Source organism: Brassica oleracea, chromosome C4 (assembly GCF_000695525.1).
Source record: "Brassica oleracea var. oleracea cultivar TO1000 chromosome C4, BOL, whole genome shotgun sequence".
NCBI lineage: Eukaryota > Viridiplantae > Streptophyta > Magnoliopsida > Brassicales > Brassicaceae > Brassica > Brassica oleracea.
In genome coordinates this window covers 41,399,251-41,420,912 of record NC_027751.1, presented here as the reverse complement: position 1 = coordinate 41,420,912, position 21,662 = coordinate 41,399,251, and the positions used below count along the sequence as shown (strand labels likewise).

Below are 21,662 nucleotides of genomic sequence, written 5' to 3'. Positions count from 1 at the left end.
AGCCAAAACTGGAAAACGCGTTTTTCCGCCAAAACCGCAAAAACGCGTTTTCCCGCCAAAACAGTAAAAACGTGTTTTCTCGCCAAAACCGCAAAAACGTGTTTTCCTGCCAAAACCGCAAAAAACGCGTTTTCCCGCCAAAACCGCAATAGCATGTTTTCCCGCCAAAATCGCAAAAATGTGTTTTCCTCCAAAAACGCAAATCTTGCTGCACGCAAAAAATGTGTTTTCTCGCCAAAAACGTGTTTTCCCGACAAAACCGCAAAAACGCTTTTTTCCGCCAAAATCACAAAAATGTGGTTCCCTCCAAAACCGCAAAAACATGTTTTCTCGCCAAAAACGTGTTTTCCCGCCAAAACCGCAAAAACTTGTTTTCTAGCCAAAACCGCAAAAACGCGTTTTCCCGCCAAAACCGCAAAAAGGTAATTTCTTTACTAAACTCATTTGAATGAAAATGAAAATAAAGAAACAAACATAAGATCCATTGATGAGCTATGTGGATGGACAAACAAACAATCACAAAAATCTGAATGGATCATTTGAATAGATCATACAAATGAATCATTTGGATGGAGATGACAAATGGTGAAACAAACAGCCCTTTACTGTAGGTTGTCGATTTCAGTAATAATAGGCGAAGATGGAGAAATATTTTTGTTGAAAAACTCACTAGTTTAGTTGGTTTGATTGTCTTTGGATTTCACTGATACCAGAACTAAAATAATCACAATTGAAAATATACATAGATTTTCATTTCATTTTTGTTTATAAATGTTTATGCAATTTGTAAAAATGACGGATTATAGATGACTGTTAATTAGCTTTCTAGATGTTAGTATTTTACTGATTAGTTTTTAAATAAAATATGTTGGAAAATAAAGTTGCAATTAATCAAAATAAAAGAATTAGAGGCGCTACAAAAAGAGAGTTTAGAAAATCAAGTACACACAAAACTTGACTGAGAGACACTCAAAGTCAAAGACGGAAAGCTGACGAAATCCCTTTTATTCTTCCAAAAAACGTGTTTGATGTTTCTTTTCCTCCACCGAAAGTTCCCACTCTTCATCTATGCTCACATATTGTATTTAAAACTTTTGTTTATGATATATCTTAACAAATGTTTCCATCACCAAACTAATGTTTTAAATACATTCAGATTCAAATAAGAAAGTTTAGTTTTAAGGCTTTGAGCGGGTCAGATAATAATGTGACATAAAAATTGTATTATTAGAAAATCACAATGTTTTAGGTTCTGCTAGCGATAGATATGCTGACCTAATAGTTCTTACTATTCAGCCATATGGCTATTCAGTAATCTTAAGTTTAATCTTGTTAAAGCGGAATAATTTATGTCCTAAATACGATATTATAAATAGTTATTCTGTGTTATCAGGGAAAACTATAGATAAGAATTTAACAGAGTAAATGAAAACTATAGTGGGTGGTACATCTTTTACAACATCACAATAGTCTCCATCTTGTGTACTGGAGGTCGCAGTACAAAATGGGGAAACAAAGTAGCATGTGACTTCGAACCAATGGTTCAAGTTTGGTTGTAAGTTGTGAATTAATCGTTCCACTTGGTCAGATGCAGCTTGGAAAAGTGATACTAACATGGCGGCTTGGTTGCATCTTCAAGAATAAACAGGGGATTATTATCTCTCAAGCTTCCCGAGTGGGGAGAAATGCCCCTTCACCGCTGATAGCGGAAGCCTTGGCACTACGATGAGCACTACTTACAGCCCTCTCTTTGGATTACTCAAAAATTTATTTCAACACAGATTGTCAATCGCTCTTTGCAGCGCTTACCTCAACAACTTCTTCGGCGGGTCTCTACGGGATCATGAAGGACATCGATCATCTATTTTCATCTTTTTTTTCTTTTTTTGCCAACGTATCTATTTTCATCTTTCAGTTCTGTCTCTTTTAAGTTCCCAGCTAGACTTTCAAATTCTGCAACAGATAAACTGGCTAAATCTACACTTTTTATTCTCCTCTCTTCCATTCATTTAAATTAAATTATATATAAAAATATAAAAATATATTAATTGAAAAATTTGCATTGAAAAATTATTAAGATTTTAATATTTTAATTTTGAAATTTGTATTGATAAATCTCACATTAAAAGTTTTGTGATTAACAGTTTAAATTTTTGTTACAGCAAATATACAAATGTTAATAAAATCATATGAGTAGAAAACATCAATAATAAATATTTATATCAAAATATTATATATATATATATATGTCAATATCACTAATTTTAATTATGTAACATATAAAGTAAATAAAATGATTGTTTTGATTTATTTAACAAAAACATGATTGTAAATAAACAAAATGTATTTTTTTTTATTTTTGTGCTTACTCTAATGTATATATTTTTATGTATACAAATTATTTTTCAAATAGATGGTTTCTAATATGTAATTTGATCTTGACAATCCCATAAATACACTTCTTCAAATTGAAGTGATTTTTAATATTGGAAGCATATATATATATATATATATATATATTATTTCATTCAGATTAAATATTTTAGTCTTGATTTTTATTTCTAAAAAGCTTTTAATGAAATATCATGACAAGATTCCAATCAGCTTCTTTTGAGTTCGTTCGAAAAATGAGAGATTTAATCATTCGTCTAATATTTGTTTATCCCTAATACTCTATCTAGCTATTATAATTGTAAGAATAAGAGTTTTGAACTATTTATTATAAGTTTTTTGGTTTATCATTTAATAAATCAAACAATTCTTACTTTATACATAGTTCACATATACTAGAATGGTAAAGTATTATATATACTTTTATCGGTATATTCTTAAGTAACTAAACCTCAAAAGCATAGGTTAATAAAATAAGTAATTTTGTTTTATTGTTTCAAGATTAGATGATTTTTAGATCGAACTGGTGAATATATACTAGACATACATATATATTTCGAGTGTGCACTTATATTCTATAACAAGTTGATATATTAAATTTGAACACTAACCTGTGAATGGAGTTTGCCGGTATTTTCTTCAAAAATTTGATTCTTATATATGTATCTGGAACAGAAATAATTTTTACAGAAGTCCATGTTTTTAAACTGACACTTATGTAATTCACCGAATTCACAGAAGAAGTTAAAAAAAGATACAAAACACATATCAGTGAAACAAAAACGAAAACGAAAACACAGTTTTATAGTAGAAAATGAAATCACTTAGGGAGAGTCAATAGTAAACAAATCGAGAACATAAAACCTAATCTCATTTTGTCATTTTACAATCGATGTTGCTATCTGGTTTTTATGATTTGTGTCAGCCGCCAAACTATTTTTTTCTGTGCATATGAAGTCTTAAAAATAATTATAATGAGTGTAATACGTTAATTCTTCAACAACGATGATACATTTAAGAAACCAACATTTGTATTCGTCATTTTATAATCTTTAGTTAACACATTAGTATAAAACCTCCCTTCGCGCATATGCATGAGTTCTCATCTAGTTATATAGTATTTTAAAAAAATTCTACTTAGAAATAAGTTGGTCCAATTTGTGCATCTTTTTTATAGTATTGATTCTCAATGCAGTTATAATTTCTCACTTCAGAAAAAATAACACCGAACAAATGAAAGATATTTCATAGTTTTTTTTTTTTTTTTTATGATCCAGGGGTTCCCCACTTACGTGGGTCATTCCCCTGGGTCCGGTTAGGAAGCGGTCCACTTCACCCGGGAGGGCTTTGCCTGGGCTGGGAACAAGGCCCAACACCCAGTACCGCATTTGGTGACAGAATGGGCAGTTCACCTCCGCCTGGCGTCGAACCTGTGAGCATGACAATTGGCCTACAGGGTCCTTACCAAGTGAGCTACCTCATCCCGTCAAGATATTTCATAGTTAAATTATATTATACTTTGTTTTGCTAATATTAAACAGTATCTATCTTAATATATATTTATCAAGATATACTTGAGATAATTAATAAATTAACATAGATAAATTCTAGTGATTATATCATACTTAATTTCATCTTATATTTTGGTTGATTTGTTTGTGTGCAAAAAAAGATGAAGGTAATGTTTTATAATTTATTCTCTTTGTTTTTTTTTTTGTGGTAAAGTTTCTACAATTTAAATTGTTGATAATATATAATGTCAATTGGCTATTGTTATTTTGTTGTTGATTTACTAGTTGGAATTGCCTTTAATGCCTTAGTGCCACTAAAATTCTTTTTAGTCAGAACTACAAGAAGTCTTAGATTCTGGATCTAAGTTGCTTAATGATAATTAGGTTATTATTAAGGAGAAAATTTTGATCCAAGATCTACACTCCCTAAACAAAAATGATAACATAATTTATTATTTAATTGTCAATATGAGCATTTCTTTTAAATCAATAATCAATATAAATATTTAAATTAGATAATTTATATATAATATTAATTTAAAATATGTTGGGTGTATTTGTTAGTCTGCACCTAGTAGTGGATAATTATAGAAATAAAGATGTTGATTAAAATATATGAGAGAAATTTTTGTTTTTATTAATATTTTTTTGAAACATATCTTAAAGTTTAATTTGTTTTTAATATGTTTTTTGGATGTTTTGATGATTTTTTTTTGAAAAAATATTAATCCAAAAAGAAAATTTTATTTAATATGTTTTTGAAAAAAAATGCTTTTTTCCTTATTTTCAGTTTTGTAGTTTCAATTTAAAACCTTATTTTAATTAAAATCATAATAATTAATAACAGAAATATACATAATTATATTAAAATATATTACAATCTAAATTAACAATACAATTTATCTGAATTTGGCTAGTTAAGAATATCAAAGTCATGTTGGTTGAGATCTGTTAATTATACTAATAAAAATATAATTTATATAATGGTTTTTAAGCAAACCAAGATTGAAACTCTATCACTACAATCGTCACATAGAGATCTTTAAGGGTACTATATAGAAAACATGAACTGTCTCCACCAACAGAAGCTCGAAATAGGGAGATTAGTGTGTACTTCTTACTAAAATTATTTCGTTTTACTAAGTGATGATGAATTTGTAATTAGCGAACTGTTTATCAACTAGTCGTTCCTCTAGATTCCGAGTAACAGAGTATCATTCTCATTCACTGAAACATCTTATCAATCAAATTATAAACCTTGTTCTTAGAGTCTTTGTAATCTCGTTTCTTTCTGGCTCCTACGTTTGGGTGTTTTAACTCCCTATTTTGAGCTTCTGTCGCTGGAGATAGTTCATGTTTTGTCTAAGTTACCCTCTTCTTTCAAAACGAGGACTATTTTGGTGAACATCGATTGAACCGCACACACGCTTTGTCCATGCTTCCACCATGATGGTTACGAGTCAAGTACAAAAAACATTATTCTCACTGACAAAAAACTGGAATAATAAGATACATTGTCTTCGGGTGAAACCAGTACATAGTCAGGGTGATAAAAGAGTAAAAAAAACACTTGTCTGAGACAGGCTACGAGGGTCTACCTGCTTGATTGTTTCTTCTATTTCATCCCTAACAAAGTTTCAGGCAATCAAAAGAAAAGAAAAGACCTGCTGAACAGAACGGTTGATTTGATCATTCACTGCTCTCTGCTGGAGCAGGTTTCTTTCCATATTTCTGCTAGAAGATGAAACCGAGGACAAAAGTTACAAAACTATTGTCAAGTACGCAACATTCTGCAAAGTACAACAGAAAAAAACACATACCTGTTTGCCGAAAGAGAAAGGAACATATCTGTATTTGATCATATGCTGTATCTGTTTCCTCATGGTGAGGATAAAAAGCATCACCCAGTAGAAAAGAAGTATTGGCCAGAAAACAGGTACGTCAAAGACCTCAAAGAACGTCATCATAAAACCGATGACAAATGCCCTAATGATCGATAACCTAGACAAAACACACACACACAAAAAATGAATCAATCAAACAGTGACAAACTCCAAAACGGCATCTGTTACAACGGAGGATGTAAGAAGATAATACAAGAAACAAATAACAAACGCAAGAATGATATGTACTCTAGAGATAAAACTTGTTGATTGCTGAAGCTTCTCTGCAAAAATGCTCAATCAATTATATCAAAGTCTACAGTAACCGAGAGAACCTCAACAAGCAAGTAATCATCATAGCATACAAGTCGATACAGTGATTCTAAAGATTCAGTGGCCATGCTCAATTTCAACACGATGAGATCTAACAATTCAATCAATTGCTATCAAGAGATCTGTTACCAGAATTTGAACTCGGGGAGACGGCGAACGAACGGTCGATACTCATCCGATCTACGAGTAGGAAGCGTCCCGCCGCTGAGCGAAGCCTCGGGATCTTCTTGAGGGGAGAGGAAGGCGATGATGAGGTTCAGAAGGTAGATTCCGATTGCGTAGGTGATGATGTAGAAGCCTTCCACCAAGTAGACGCGAACGAAGTAGATCAACACGACGACGAGGCAGGCGATCCATCGGTAGAGAACGTGAGGCACCGTCTTGTCGAGAAGATGCTGTTGGCGCTGCTCCACGGCGTGGATCAAACGCGCGGCGGCGTCGGCTGGAGACGATGCGTTGCTCGATTGGAGATCATCGGTGGCTGGTGGTGGTGGTGCTGATGCAGAGACACCAACCGCGGGTTCGGATTCCATGGAAGCACTCTCTCTCTCTCTCTCTCTCAACTTCTCTCTAACTGTTTCGTCTCTCTCTGCCTTGGGAACTGCAACGGAAGAGGCGGAGATTTGGTAGATTCGGATCGGGGATTTTTTTTGGGGTCAGACTAAATCCAGTTTACGGTTTATTTTCTGAACCGGTTTACTTATCGGTTTGTTTTTCTACGGCAAATCGAAAAGGATTACAGAGTACATAAACTCGAAAGCAAACTATGTTAGCGACGAAGATTCTAAATGTTGAAAGGATGACAGCAAAACGAGAGACACGTAAATCGAATCAAGTAAATGTGATTAGTGTCAACTGTGAAACAAGCTAGTGGAATACATTACATAAGAGAACGCTGAGTTTTGAGAGAAGAGGCGAAAAGGCAACTCTGAGTGCGATTTCCGATCTGAGTTCTGATTCGGCTATTCCGCCGGATCGATCTGATCTTCTGGGTAGTGATTTGGTGGGCAAGGGGGTTGAGGTTAATCGTGAGGAGGTTGTGGTTGTTCGAGAGGAGGTTCTAGTAGATCGGGAGGAAGATGGGGTAGACAAGAAAGTTCTGGACTTGAAGAGTTGGGTCTCAGCGGCCAAAGATAAGAAGGTTTTGCAGAAATACGACATCGATGTGTCAGCGAAGGATGAGAAGCATACGGTGGAGATTCCGAACGAGGTTATCTCTGATTCAACTTCGCTTTGGGAAGATTTCATAGTGGGGAAGTTTTTGGATCTGGCGCCTCATGTAGCTAAGGTCCATATGGTGCTAAACAAGATTTGGAGTTATGGTGAGCTAGATTCAAAGGTGGAAGTCTATGAAGTATATGCTACAACTATGCGCTTTAGGGTCTCCAATCCAAAAGCAAGAGAGAAGGTTCTAAGAAGAGGTATGTGGAACATTGCTGGTGTGCCAATGGTGGTCACGAAATGGACACCAAAAACGGAGGAAGAAAAGCAGGATGAAGAGGCGATTCCCATGTGGGTTCATCTCAGGAAAGTCCCTCTTCACATGTATTCGTGGAAGGGTCTCAGTTTCATCACTAGTGATGTTGGATTCTCTGCTAGACTTCACCCTGAAATTGTGGCGTGTTCAAACTTCGAAAAAGCCAAGGTGTTTGTAAATGTTGATGTCTCTAAAGCCTTACCAAAGAAAATCAACTTTACAAAGAATGGGAAGGAATTTATGGTGGAATTTCACTACCCATGGCTACCTTCGAGATGTAACTTGTGTGAAAAATGGGGGCATGTGGAGAAAGTATGTGTGATGAAGAACAAAGGGAAGAAGCTAAATGAAAGAAGCAACATTCGAATAGATGGTCCGGCTGATGTCAATACAGAAGTTGTGGCAAATGTCAATGAGAAAGTAATGGAGGAAGAGGGCAGTAAAGAAACTATTGCAGGGAGGGCAGTGTCAGATACTGTGGTGACTCAGGAGGCTTCAGAAAAAGCTTGGTCGCTAGTATCTCCATCTAAAGTGGGTAGAGCTCAGGTACAATCACCAAGTAAGCCAACTGATGAAGTCATGGTATCTGCTTCAAAGTTTTCCATTCTAAGTGATGAAGTAGAGGAAGGGGAAATTCCGGTAGAAAAGCAGCAAGGAAATCAAATGAATGAAGTTGAAGTTAGTGAGCCAGAGGGGGATTCTGATGCGGATCTGTTGGAAGATCACATCCTGGATCAGCAGAGTAAAGAGAAGGATAAGTCAGTACAGAAAAAGGGGAAGAAGAGAGGTCGGAAGGCTATAGCTCAAGATGCAAATCTCATGAGCACAAGGTCTTCTCGACGAAATCTATAATTATGTCGTGTTTCTTCTGGAATGTGCGCGGATTCAACAAACCTTTGAAGCATTCCGTGGTAAGAGATTGGGTAAATGGAAATGATTTGAAATTTGGATGTATTTTGGAGACAAGGGTAAAAGAAAGAAAGGTAGAAAGGATTTTAAAGAAGGTGTTTCGAGATTGGAGTTCTATTACAAACTATGAGCACAGTCAAGGGGGTCGAAACTGGCTAGTCTGGAAGGATACAATCTGTGTCACTCTGGTTTACAAATCAGATCAAATGATTACATGTTCCGTGGGTATTCAAGGTGAAGAGGAGTTCTTCTGCACCTTCATTTATGCAAGTAATTTGGTGGAAGGTAGGAAGGAGTTATGGGAGGATATTTGTCACCACAAGAATTCCCCATTGTTCCAAAATAAGGCGTGGATGCTTATGGGAGACTTCAACGAAATATTAGAAGGTGAGGAAAACTCAGGATTCACTGATTTGGGAAGGCTTCCTTGTGGAATGAGAGACTTTCAAAGTATGGTGCTTCACTGTAATCTGTCAGACATGGGCTACCAGGTCCATTGTTTACATGGTGTAATAAAAGAGAAGAGGGAGTGATCTGCAAGAAGTTAGATAGAGTGTTGATAAATGATGTTGGGCTGCAAATATTTCCAAGTGCATTTTCGGAATTTGAGTCAGGAGGATGCTCAGATCATATGAGATGCAAGATTCAACTGTTGGCACCTAGTGAAAAAATCCGAAGACCTTTCAAGTATGTCAACGCCATAGGAAGTCTCCCTCAGTTTCTTCCTATGGTAAAGGAGTATTGGGACACAACAGAAAATACTTTTCATTCCACTTCTGCGATGTTTAGATTCTCAAAAAAACTGAAAGCCTTGAAGCCTCTTATCAGGGAGTTGGGTCGTGAGAAGCTAGGCAACCTATCAAAGAGAGCAAAAGAGGCGCATGTTATTCTTTGTGACAAGCAGAATCAGACCCTATTAAATCCGTGTAGTAGTTCCATTCAAGAGGAGGCTGATGCGTATGGAAAATGGCTACATGTAGCGGGTTTAGAAGAGGACTTTCTCAAGCAGCGGGCGAAGCTTCATTGGTTAGATGTGGGGGATCAGAACAATAAGATGTTCCACAATTCTATCAAAAGCAGGCAGGCTCAGAACGCTATTCGTGAGCTCAGATGTTCGGATGGTAACACAGTCTCTACCCACTCAGACATTAAGAAGGAATCTGAGAGATTCTTCTCAGAGTTCTTAAACCAGATTCCCGAAAGTTACCAGGGTACTTCGGTGGAAGAGTTGCAAAGTCTCTTTGAGTTTAGATGTTCTGCTGAGGATTGTAGGTTGCAAGAGTTGGAAGTTACTGAGGAGGAGGTGCGTAAGGTTCTGTTCTCTATGCCATCGTACAAATCACCAGGGCCTGATGGCTTTCCCTGTGAGTTCTTTAAAGCTACTTGGTCTGTTCTGGGTAAGGAGTTTATCATCGCAGTGCAGTCGGTATTTCGGTTTGGCTTTCTTCCTAAAGGGGTCAACTCTACAATTTTAGCTCGGTACCTAAGAAGACAGACTCTATGGAGATGAAGGATTACAGGCCCATTGCCTGTTGCAATGTCCTTTACAAAGTTGTCTCTAAGATCCTAGCAAATAGGCTGAAGGGGCTTCTTCATAGAGTGATCACGGAGAATCAGTCAGCATTTGTAAAGGGGAGGTTACTGATGAAAAATGTGTTGTTGGCTTCAGAGCTTGTCAAAAACTACCACAGAGAGGAAGTCTCTCCGAGGTGTATGATGAAGATCGATATATCAAAGGCCTTTGACTCAGTTCAATGGTCCTTTGTACTGAAGAGTTTGGAAGCTCTTGGAGTGCCAGAGAAATTTATTCACTGGATCAAACTGTGTATTACTACTCCATCATTCTCAGTACAAGTCAATGGGGACCTTGCTGGCTACTTTCAAAGTTCAAGAGGTTTGAGGCAGGGATGCTCTCGCTCGCCATACTTGTTTGTGTTGTGTATGAACATTCTCTCACATAAAATTGATAAAGCAGTGGAGCAGGGTAAGTTCAAGTTCCACCCAAGAGCTATCACTTACTCATCTTTGTTTTGCGGACGACCTGATTGTGTTCGTAGAAGGTTCTAAGGAGTCTATAGAGGGGGCCCTCTCGGTATTTGATGAATTTGCTATATGGTCAGGTCTCTGTATCAGTATAGAGAAGTCCACAGTTTATATGGCTGGTGTCTCAGTAGAAGAGAAGAGGAGGATCTTAAATAATTTCCCGTTTGCGGATGGGGACCTTCCGGTTCGATATTTGGGACTTCCACTGATGACTCAAGGGATGAAGAAGCAAGATTATCTACCTCTGGTGGAAAAGATCAGGAGCAGGATCAACTCTTGGACCTGTAGATTTCTTTCATATGCTGGAAGACTTCAGCTGATCAAATCAGTTCTGATGAGTATTGTCAATTTTTGGGCAGGGGGTTATAGGCTTCCTAGTAAGTGAATGAAAGAGATTGAACAACTCTGTTCATCATTTCTTTGGTCTGGACCTGAGCTGAAGTCAACTGGTGCGAAAGTTGCTTGGAGAGACATATGTAAGCTACAAAACGAAGGAGGGTTGGGTATTAGACAGTTGAAGGAAGTAAACATTGTTTATGGTGGAGAATGCTATCTGGTGTATCTCTATGGGGAAAATGGATTAAGATTAGGCTACTGAAGCAGAAAAGCTTTTGGGAAGTAAAGGAAAATACTCAAATGGGATCATGGATGTGGAAGAAGATGCTTAAATTGAGAGAGGTGGCAAGATCATTTTTACAAAATAGCAGTGGGCAATGGTCAGCACATCTCATTCTGGTATGATAGATGGTCGGATAGAGGAGTTCTTATCGACATTTTGGGTGATCGTGGAATCATTGATATGGGGATTAGGAGAGGTGCAACGGTAGAGGAGGCTGTGATGAATGTGCGTAGAAGGCGTAGGCATCGTGCTGATATTCTAAATGAGATTGAAGCTGACATAACAGAGCTAAAGGAAAATCTTTGTCCCTCTACTGAGGATAGGAGTATGTGGCGCAGGGGGTCGGGATATAAAACTAGTTTCTCAACTAATGAGACTTGGAGAATATTGAGAGTAAATTATACTCAATGTAGTTGGTCAAGAAGCGTCTGGTTTCCGCAGGCAACTCCCAAGTTCTTGTTCATAGTGTGGCTTGCGATGTTAAACAGGTTATCAACTATGGATAGAATTTCAAGTTGGAGTAGAGGGGTTGATGAAACATGTGTCTTGTGTAAGTGTGCTCCTGAAACAAAGAATCATCTCTTCTTTGGTTGTTCCTTCTCTTCTCAGTTATGGGAATATCTTGTGAAAGGGATTTTGGGTAGTGCTTATACAAACGACTGGAACGCTGTAGTACTCTTGATCACAGATCAGTCCATGGAAAGAAAGAAACTCTTCTGCATAAGATATGCGTTTCAAGCTGCGGTACATGCGTTATGGAGGGAGAGAAACAAGATCAAGCATGATGATAAGCCATTGCCACTGCCAGTTCTACAGAAGCTGGTTGAGAAAGGTGTTCGCAATAAGCTAAGTCTGATGAGAATTAAGGGTGGAAAAGGGATGCAAAGAGTTTTGCAGTATTGGTTTGGTGCTAGATTGTAAATAGAAATAAATTTTGGTTGGGGATTATAATCTGGTATTGTAAAGGGGGAAGGAATAGGTTTTACATAAAGGTGCACTAGATGTAATCAGGTTTTTTTAATGAATATAATTTAACATCCATTCAAAAAAAAAAAAAACAAGCTAGTGGTATCCGGTTTATAACTTACTTTCGAACCGGTAACCAAATCCGGTTTACAATTAAATTTTTGTTTTTAACAACGACAATTAACTTTCTTACCGGTAAAATTTATGGGAAATTTATTGCCACTTTAGTATTGGGTTTGGTTTGCATTCTAACTTCCGACTTCCAAGTACAATATTACCAATAGGCCTACGCCTGGGCATTCAGTTATCGGTTCGGTTCTAGTTCGGTTCTTTTGGTTTTCGGTTTTTTGGTTCTAGAGATATATGAACCATTCGGTTATCTATGAAATTAGGTTCGGATTGGGTTCGGTTCTTTTGGTTTCCGGGTTGGTTCGGGTAACAATTGTAAGAACCGACCGATGTCCGATAAATTTTGGTGATTACGGTTCGGTTCCAGTTTTCGGATAATTTTGGATAATTCGAGGTAAAAACAGATTTTTTGGGGTTTTCGTATTTAAAAAAATCGGGTAATTAGGATAAATTTTGATATTTTGGATAAAGCTATTCGGGTAATTAGGTTCTTTAGGATAATTTTAAAATATGTTAGATAAAAAATATTTGGGGTTTTCAATTTTTTTTGGATAGTTCGGTGTATAAGTAATATGTTTAGAATATTTGGTATTTTTATTATTAAATATAATTAATATTTTTAGGTATATAAATTGTATTTCAGATATTCGGATACCCATTCGGTTCTCGATTCAGTTCTTTTTTGTTTATCTGGTTATAGAATATAGGAACCGCTCGGTTGTTTTTGAACTTTGGTTCGGTTTCGGATTCAGTTTTTTTTGTTCGGTTCTCGGTTCTCAGTTTTTATGCCCAGACCTAATTACAACATCCAAAACTCAAATCCATTAGTGAAATGCGACTCTTGCAGAACAACTATGTTTTTTGTTTGAATGTTGAGAGTTACCTCTAAAACAACTCTCCTCCTTTATCTTTAATATCAACCTATAATCTAAATTAAGTTTTTCTTTCTTTAGATCTATGCACATGATACAACTCTTATGAGCTGTTTCATTTTCAGTTTCATTTTTATACCTCTATTAGAGCATAAGTTTTCTTGTTTTGGATATGCTACAAGTCTTCTTGTTTTGGAAATGCTTTCATGTATGGTATCAGAGCTTAGGCGAATTGAGATTTATATGTTCTTTCCTTCTTCTAACTTATGCTTGTGTTATAAATAGTGCATTAGTGGGTTTAAAAAAAAAAAAACTCTAGATGATTCTTGGCCCTCTCGAAGCTTCAAGCAAGTAGATGTAAAGAAATTTTCTCAGAATCATGTTGATTCACGACCTTTTGGAGATGGAGGAAACTAACACACCATCGAAGAAGAGATGGAGCTAGACTCCATAAAATATCTTGTTCGTGAGCCATAACAAAAAGACCCATATATATTGGGAAAGTGAAAGAAAAGCCGTGTCCAAGAAAAGCGCTGGTCATTTATTACAGTATTAAGATACTTCTTCATTACTATACTTAAGTTATGTCTGGTTTTTGATCTGAGACTGAACAGAGGGTAAAACTTATCGGTTTGTATTTTGAGAAGAACACTGTTGCATAGGTTAGAATAATGTATAGGCTGGGAATCGTGAAGCTAAATTAATGTCTGACTTGGTTGATAAGGACGTGTTCATATATGCTATATTTTGTCACTTTTGATGTACAATACAATGTTTTGCTGCATCCACATTAGCTGCTCCCTGGAATGCCAACGAGAATGTCAGATTGAAATGCAGAGTCTTGGTGGTATATAAATAGGAAGCAGAGAATGAGTAGAGTTATGTTAGTCGTAGGAAGCAAATTCTCTCAGCCATGGAATAGCCTAGTTGAGTTAAGAGGGTAAAAACTTTGACTCATTGTACAACAAGTAGGTAAAAAAAAAACTAAAGATATTCTCACGTTAGTGACTTCTTTAAAGTGATTAGAGTTATCTACTTACTTTAAATTGAGCTTCGACTAATCATGGTCTTTCAAAACCATTGGTATCTGCATTCAAACTTGACCTTTTACTTTCACTCGACAGCAAAATTTGCGGAGGAGTACTAAAGGTTCCAAGATCCAATTGCATTAGTGTTCCAACAAGTAATTAAATATCAAAAATAATTAAATGTTTTAAATTTTCAAGTAATTAGACATACAAATATGACTCTTATGAGCACATGAGAGTTGCTTCTCCTCCATCTTCAAAATCAGTCAAATTTTTTTCTTATGTGTTCTAAGTTAAGGTTTTCTCTTTTTACCTTTATCCACAGTAAAATTTCTGTGAGCTATTTCATTTTTAGTTATAATTGTTAGAATAATTTGGAGATGCTTTCACTAATTAAGTAGCTCCGAGATTTAACTTACAAATAGTCAAATACTACTACCGAGTTTAAACTCGAGTTATGATACAACGACAAGACAAACACTAGTACAAATTATTATATCAACAGAAAATCATAACGAATACTCTTTTCTTGCCAACACAAACACTAATTTAAAAATTAAAAGTAAAACAAAGTTGGTGATATCCTAAAAATAATACAAAAATATTATAGTGAACACATAACAAGAACGAGTTGCTTAATGTATATATACTTCGGCCTTCACAGAGAGGCTTGCAATTTGCAAAGTTAGTGTGTGAACGAAGATTAATAGTGTCCGTAACGGTACGATGGAGACTTAGCAGAAGAACTCATAGGGAATCTCTCAAATACTACTAAAGCCTCCTTCATGGTCGGCCTCTTTTGTGGAACTTGAGATGCACAACTATAACCCAATTTGAATAGACCAAGTAATAAGTCTTCTTTGCCTTCCAACTCGGACCGGATCGCCACATCAGCCATTATCAGCGCACGGTTGCCATCTTCTACTGTTAGCCCATTTCCAATCCCGACCTCATCTACCGACACGATTTTCCCTGTAAGAAGCTCGAGGAGGATCACTCCGAACCCGAAAACGTCCCATTTCGGGTTCGGTTTGAGGTTGCGGAGCGACTCAGGTGCGCAATAAGGCGATACTGGCCCGACCGAGCTTGGACTTGGGCTCGGTGTAGGCCCGAATTCACGTGTGGACGCTGATGCGGATCGCTTGCTACTGAAAATTCTAGATGACCCACTAGCTCGGTTATAGCTAGTATCTCCAGCAAGAAGCCTTTCGAGACCAAAATCACCAATCTTAGGCTCCATGTCTTGCCCCAAAAGTATGTTACTAGGCTTTAAGTGACCGTGCACATGTTTCTTCTCGTGAAGGTAAGCAAGCCCACGAGCCAAACCTTTTGCTATCTTGAGCCGAGTCTCCCACGGTAAATGGCACGGCGACGACCCTCCTTTCCCTATCCAATCGCAAAACAAAGTCAGCAAATATGCGCAAGATAGCAGGAGAAAGCAAAGTAGCAAAGTTTGGCCCACAATTGACTTATGAAAACATATCTAACTACCACCAACCTAAACAAGATCCTGGCAAGTTACACTAACATGTGCCTTTACCATACGATATAATGCTAACATGCGCTTTTGTCATGAAAAGAGAGTGGTTGAAATGAAATAGAGATGATGTTGACTCACTGTAACGTGCGTTGACGAGACTACCATTAGGGACAAAATCGTAAATGACCAACTTTTCGTCGGTGCCCCAATAGAATCCACGGAGACGAACCAAATTCGGGTGTACCAATTTGCCAATCGCTCGCACATGTGCCTCAAAGTCCTTAAACCGGCGTTGTTGACTCATACCGTTCTCACCTAACCGACGAACCGCTAGAACCGTACCGTCCTCGAGAACCGTCTTGTACATTATACTCGAACCGGTGGCTCCTAAAATGTAAGCAGAAGCCTTAAGCAAAGTCTCTACTTCGAGCTCCTTCTCTCCTCCATCAATGGTCACCAACGTCCCTTTCTTGGCCTCTCCTGGCCCTTGATGTTCTTCTTCTTCGTCTTCCTCTTCGGTTTCATCTGTTTCTTGACTCTTACGTAGACATGACCATTTAACGAATCTATTGGATTGTTCTGGAGAGGAAGAGGACGTAGTTGTTGACGATGATGGTGATAATGAAGTTGTGTCTTTAACCTCGTTAGCTTCTAAACTTTGTGCGTTCTTCTGCATGTTATTCTTCTTCTTGTATCTATAAACGTAGAAGAAAACAAGAGCAAGGATTCCGATTCCGGCGATATCTCCGACTATGATCCCGATTATAACTCCAGGTCTTAAACCGGTTCGGTTATTTGATTTGTTATTTTCCGGTCCGACCGAGTCAGATTCTGGATTTGACCCGAGTGTTTTCGGTATGGCTGCGAGTGCAGGCGTAGACGTCGGTGTGACGGCGGCTGGAGAGGAGGGAATAGGACATGGGTTCCGGGTCGGAGTTCCGCATAAACCCGGGTTTCCAGAAAACGAAATTGACTTCTGGTTAAGGAAAACCGGAGAATCTGGGATCGAACCGGTTAGATTGTTAAAGGAGAAATCCACGGTGGCGTTTCGAGGGAAACCGTCGCCGACATCAGGAGGAACCTCGCCGGAGATTTGGTTATAGGAGACATTCAGGTACCGGAGACTGTCGCCGGAGAAATCCGGCGGTAATGAACCGTTGATCAGATTCGAGGAGATGTCTAGAAACTGAACCGATCTCCATCCGCCGGGAAGCTCGCCGGAGAAGTAGTTGTTCTTCAGAGAAACCTCCGTTAAGCTTCCAAGAGACGCCAAATTGGCCGGTAACTTTCCCGCCAAGATATTATCGGAGAGATTTAACGTCTGGAGGTTGTGCATATCGCCAACCGACGCAGGGATCTCGCCGGAGAACAAGTTGTTTGAGAGGTCTAGAAAACGGAGCTCACCGGCGGCGAAAAACTCAACCGGTAAGGACCCGTTGAGCGAATTGTTGGAAAGATCGAGGCTTTGGAGGTTTTGGAGGAAACCCAGATCGGAAGGAATCGAACCGGCGAGCTTGGAGTTCGGGAGAGACAAGGTCACAACTCTGAAGTCGTTATTACACAACACACCTCGCCACGAACAGGGATTGTCGTGATCGTAGCTCCATGACTGCAACAAGGACAGAGGATCAAGAAGAACGGAGTATTTGAAACTCATCAAGAGAACTCCATCAGAGTTTAAACCTGAGGAAACAAGAAGGAGACAAGAGAATGAGAAGAAGAACAAGATCGGTGAAACTAATTCTGTTTTCATGGCTTCCAAGGACGAAACCGCATCGCTAGAGAGAGAGAGAGACAAGAGGTGAAAAGAGAGAATTAAAGAAGAACTGAGAGCATGTGAAAGGGTAACAGCTCACACACGAAACCAAACCTCTCTTCCTGCTCTCTCTGCAAAATATGCAGAGTTTTATAAATACTATAATCAATGCGTTTTTGCACTTTCAGTTTCCAGGGTTCATTAATCATTGAATATTCACAAGTTTATTTCTTGAAATTAGCACCCATTATAAATGAATAATATTTGCCGGGAAAATAGTATTAAATGAAAGTATTTGAACAAAATAAAACTTTTAGTTAAACACCTGAGTTATAGCACAAAATACAAACGACTATATTATCTACTTTTACAAATAACCGATGATAAAATTAAACATCAAATATATATGGAAAATAACCTACTTGTTTTTTGTTTTATCAAACTGCATTTTTCTGTCAATAAAAGCCATTAAAATGTATTTTAAATTCATCTTATTATCTGAAAAAATCTTCAAACTGAAAAAAATAAAATTAAAATATCCAATCATAAATTTGATAAAAATAAATTATGGGAAATTGCAACCAATAGACCAAAAAAAACAAAATTCACTGACTAAAAACATCCCCAAAAGCAACTTTATATTTGAGGTCTAGAAGTGACCTTCTCCAATGGTAAACTTTTAAAAAAAAATTAAAGTTTTATATATTTATATTATAGCCCTTACTTTAGACAAAAATCAAATAAAAGTAAAAAACTTTTATAACAACTAAAATCATACAACAAAAATATTATAAACAATATTTATTAATAAACCATTACGTTCTAATAGCAAATTACATATAAAATAAAAGACTTAAAATACATTATTCATTATTATTATTCCTATAATGCTCTCATATATGATCAATTAGTGCATTTCAAAGTGATAATGTTTGTTTAATATTATTAAAATATCTTGCTTTGTTTTTTATCTAAACATTTATATATTTATTTAAATTTATATGTAGAAGTTAAATTTATAAGAACATATATAAAAGATATAAAATTGTATGGATTAAAATGATAAACAAGAAAGTTATCAAGACTTTTTAAAAAACATACAAGTACAATGACCAAATAAATATGAAACCTCAAATATAAAGTTTTATACAGTGAAACCTCAAATATAAAATTTCCTTGTACAAAACCTTATAATTTGAGGTTTTGAGGTTGTTCTTAGAATACATAATATTTTATATTTGAGATTTGAAGGTTGTTCTTAGAGATGTTCTAACTAAAAACATCCCCTCTCTTCTACTTTCTCTGTTTACTCTTTATCTGTCTCTCTAAAAATCTAATTTCACTTTTTTTTTTTTTGGCTATTTAGCAAATAAACCTATAAATTATTAGGCTAATTTGATTAAAAGAATTATTAGGTTAGCCTGCATAGTATATATATATGTATATAAGTTTATGTTATAACTATATTATTATTTCTTACAAGAAACCAGAATCTTATAGGTCGTAGGATTAAATAGCTACAAGACATCATGATCTGCAGTTACAGCTTGTTTAAATTTATTTTTTCCTTTTGACTTTACATAGATCCTTCAGTTTTGTTTACTATTTTTGTTTCTTTTGTTCATACACCAAGTAGATCAAACAATCAAAATCGAATCTAGCTTAATTTCTTTACAGGAAATTATTTGTTTTTAATTATATGGTTCGAATGTCTCTGCTGTTTTTTATCATTATTATCAGCTTTTTGGTAATGGGTTCTTACAGGAATGATCTTTGCGCAAATGGCTTCCATGTGCTGCTTTTATTTATTTGCTGGTTATGATTATTATGATTTATTGTTATATCAACCGTCACGGAGATTCTGCAAACAATTTATTTATGACAAAATCAGTTTTGTCTACAGGTTATATGATCTAATTGGAGGTCCATATGCTTTAAGATTATCTAATAGATAAAAACATTTAGTGTGTTTATTTATGATTATAACTTATAATATACAGTGTGTATCTAATGTTGGTACCCAATCACAATTAGGCCAATCCAAAAAGTTAGGGGGTTACGAGAAGATGAATTTTTATAGAGTTTGTGAATTTTAAGAACTAATAGGTTTAAAAAAGTTATGTGGATTACGAAAATTTATATACATTGACTTATGAAATTTGATCATAACTTTTTTAGATTGGTATAAATTTTTCATGAATTTGTATTACCTCTTTTTTATAATTCTTTTGCGAAGTAAATATATAATTTATTAATTTTTCTAATAAAATAGTATGATTATTTTTTTCAAATTAGAAAAAAAATAATAATAGTGATACATACAAAATTATGCAATTCTCTTATATATATTTTCTAAGTTTTTGTCACAAAAATAACAATAAGAGAGAAAAATGACCAAAATAGGTTTTATTAAAAAGACAAAAGACTATTTTACCCATTGTTTATAGATATATTAATAATAAAAATAATTAAAATAATTAAAAGTTTTTTAAAAATTTCGAATTATATGTTTTTAAATTTAAACTTTTTTTAATTTTTAATACTTTTTTCAAATTATTTTCGCAAACTTTTTCAAATTTCTTTTTAAAATTCAAAAATGCTTTTTGAAACTATTTAAAAAATCATTTTAACTTTTTAATATTTATAAATATAATTATATATTCAAAATGTAAAAGTATATAAACTGTAATAGAATTGTAGTTTTGGTCATATAATTTAGATTTAAAGTGCAATAGATATTTGGTAAATATAACTATTTTGTTTTCTAGTTTTTTTTATCACATGAATTTTGAAAATCTCATGGATACATACAATATTTTGAAAGTTGAGTTTTATGAGTAAAAATGAATAAACTTCATCTTCCAATAACACTAGGTTTAGTTAGAATTAGAAAATCAATAAACTTTTTGAATAACAAAAGATTTGAATAGATTTTTGAAATTCTTAAACCAATAATGGTGGACTCTATTAAAAATTTTAAAATCCAAGAATCAATGACAATGGAATCTCAAAATAAATTCACGAGAATTCACTTACCAAAATAATTATGATATGCTGTAAATAGATTAAATTCGGTAACTCCTCCGATGTCATGCGTTGATGGATATGAATATTTACAAAATAATTAGGTAATATTTGCAATTTATTTATTTATAAATGTGTTAAATATCATTATGCTATTATATTATTATACATGTAATGAATATAATAATTTGAACTACTTGATTTTGCGCAGTTGCATTATTTCAAGTAACCAAAACTAACGTAGTCTCTTTTTTTTCTATAACCACCATTATTTTATTAGATTGGAAGTCTTCATTTGGGGTTGATCGTAATTGTTGTAAGAAGAGTTTGATATATGTGAAATATGTTTGTTTGATTAGCTTTAATTCTCTGAAATGTGAGATATTGGAACTATTCATAGATTGTGATATTGTCCTCATCACATTGTTCTTCATATGCAATTGTAGATCAATGTGCAGTTTGTTGCTTATATTCAAAAACTCTTTATAGTGAATAGTGATGCCTTGATTTATAGAAACAACGACGTCCAGACAATCTAAGCAACAAAGGCTACACTGATTTCCTTCTTATCTCCTTCGAAAATTGAATCATTTTTACAATTTGACAAAGTAATTGTTAACTGATATAATAGTTTTCTTAGAAAACTGTAAATTGCTTATTGCTTTAAAAAGTTTTTGCCTTCACACTACAAGAAAACATATTTTTTACTAGGACAGTATTCGTTGTAAATTCGTCGTAAACGGGGTGTTACGACGAATTAACGTCGAAAGACGTTTCGTTGTTAAACGTTGTTAAAAGTCCGTCGTAACGGAGGTTTCGTCGTAAACGACTCGTTATGTTTACGACGAAATATATTCCTCGTAAAGCGCAGAGAAAGGATTCGTCGTAAACGCCACGTAAGACTTCGTCGTAAAGCCCACGTAATTATTTCGATGTAAAGTACACGTAAATACTTTCGTTGTAAATCACTCGTAAACATTTCGATGTAAAATCCTCGTAAATATTTCGATGTTAATCACTCGTAAACATTCGATGTAAACTCCATGTAATGTTTACGAGGAGTTTACATCGTTTCTTATTATATTATTATTAATTAGTATATAATAGATTTTAATTTATATTTAATATTCAGAATTTAAAATAATTTAAATTTTAAAACAAAATATGAAATTGGAAAACATATTTTAAAAAGTCATACAATAATATTTAAATTCATAATACAAACAGAAAAATAAAAAAAA

General features: G+C 35.2%; 4 protein-coding genes across 5 annotated transcripts; 2 read left to right on the top strand and 2 right to left on the bottom strand.

Annotated features, from left to right (window-relative positions):
- Positions 1 to 5,313: 5,313 nt before the first annotated feature.
- On the bottom strand, positions 5,314 to 6,800 carry LOC106337271 (protein RER1C). Of its 2 annotated transcripts, none has more exons than XM_013776356.1 (3): positions 6,248 to 6,800; positions 5,723 to 5,903; positions 5,314 to 5,636 (listed from the first exon to the last, which is right to left on the bottom strand). In XM_013776356.1, the coding sequence occupies exons 1-3, from the start codon at positions 6,649 to 6,651 to the stop codon at positions 5,592 to 5,594; spliced, it is 630 nt and encodes a 209-aa protein (XP_013631810.1). In that variant the 5' UTR covers positions 6,652 to 6,800; the 3' UTR covers positions 5,314 to 5,591. The 2 variants fall into 2 exon arrangements, with proteins under 2 accessions (XP_013631810.1, XP_013631811.1); XM_013776357.1 differs by having other exon boundaries at positions 5,314 to 5,633; positions 6,248 to 6,790.
- A 117-nt stretch (positions 6,801 to 6,917) lies between these two features.
- LOC106338915 lies at positions 6,918 to 10,932 on the top strand. The gene is made up of 6 exons (XM_013777783.1): positions 6,918 to 6,953; positions 7,008 to 8,425; positions 8,641 to 8,954; positions 8,996 to 9,938; positions 9,980 to 10,564; positions 10,638 to 10,932. Exons 1-6 carry the CDS (start codon positions 6,918 to 6,920, stop codon positions 10,930 to 10,932), a joined length of 3,591 nt encoding a protein of 1,196 aa, XP_013633237.1.
- A 414-nt stretch (positions 10,933 to 11,346) lies between these two features.
- LOC106338914 lies at positions 11,347 to 12,087 on the top strand. Its single transcript, XM_013777782.1, has one exon. The coding sequence runs from the start codon at positions 11,347 to 11,349 to the stop codon at positions 12,085 to 12,087; it is 741 nt and encodes a 246-aa protein (XP_013633236.1).
- Positions 12,088 to 14,642: 2,555 nt separating this feature from the next.
- LOC106342866 (probable LRR receptor-like serine/threonine-protein kinase At4g37250) lies at positions 14,643 to 17,620 on the bottom strand. The gene is made up of 2 exons (XM_013781912.1): positions 15,780 to 17,620; positions 14,643 to 15,547 (listed from the first exon to the last, which is right to left on the bottom strand). Exons 1-2 carry the CDS (start codon positions 17,392 to 17,394, stop codon positions 14,865 to 14,867), a joined length of 2,298 nt encoding a protein of 765 aa, XP_013637366.1. The 5' UTR covers positions 17,395 to 17,620; the 3' UTR covers positions 14,643 to 14,864.
- Positions 17,621 to 21,662: the final 4,042 nt, after the last annotated feature.

What these genes read in the sequence shown, in the direction of transcription:
- LOC106337271 (XM_013776356.1), bottom strand. Translation starts at nt 6,651, where the DNA reads ATGGAATCCGAACCCGCGGTTGGTGTCTCTGCATCAGCACCACCACCA. An exon ending in CTCCCCGAGTTCAAATTCTG is followed by an intron (nt 5,904 to 6,247) that starts GTAACAGATCTC and finishes TGTTTTGTCTAG; the next exon opens with GTTATCGATCATTAGGGCAT. An exon ending in CTTTCTCTTTCGGCAAACAG is followed by an intron (nt 5,637 to 5,722) that starts GTATGTGTTTTT and finishes TTCATCTTCTAG; the next exon opens with CAGAAATATGGAAAGAAACC.
- LOC106338915 (XM_013777783.1), top strand. Translation starts at nt 6,918, where the DNA reads ATGACAGCAAAACGAGAGACACGTAAATCGAATCAA. An exon ending in AGACACGTAAATCGAATCAA is followed by an intron (nt 6,954 to 7,007) that starts GTAAATGTGATT and finishes ACATTACATAAG; the next exon opens with AGAACGCTGAGTTTTGAGAG. An exon ending in CCTGATTGTGTTCGTAGAAG is followed by an intron (nt 10,565 to 10,637) that starts GTTCTAAGGAGT and finishes TCTCTGTATCAG; the next exon opens with TATAGAGAAGTCCACAGTTT.
- LOC106338914 (XM_013777782.1), top strand. Translation starts at nt 11,347, where the DNA reads ATGGGGATTAGGAGAGGTGCAACGGTAGAGGAGGCTGTGATGAATGTG.
- LOC106342866 (XM_013781912.1), bottom strand. Translation starts at nt 17,394, where the DNA reads ATGAAAACAGAATTAGTTTCACCGATCTTGTTCTTCTTCTCATTCTCT. An exon ending in TCTCGTCAACGCACGTTACA is followed by an intron (nt 15,548 to 15,779) that starts GTGAGTCAACAT and finishes GCGATTGGATAG; the next exon opens with GGAAAGGAGGGTCGTCGCCG.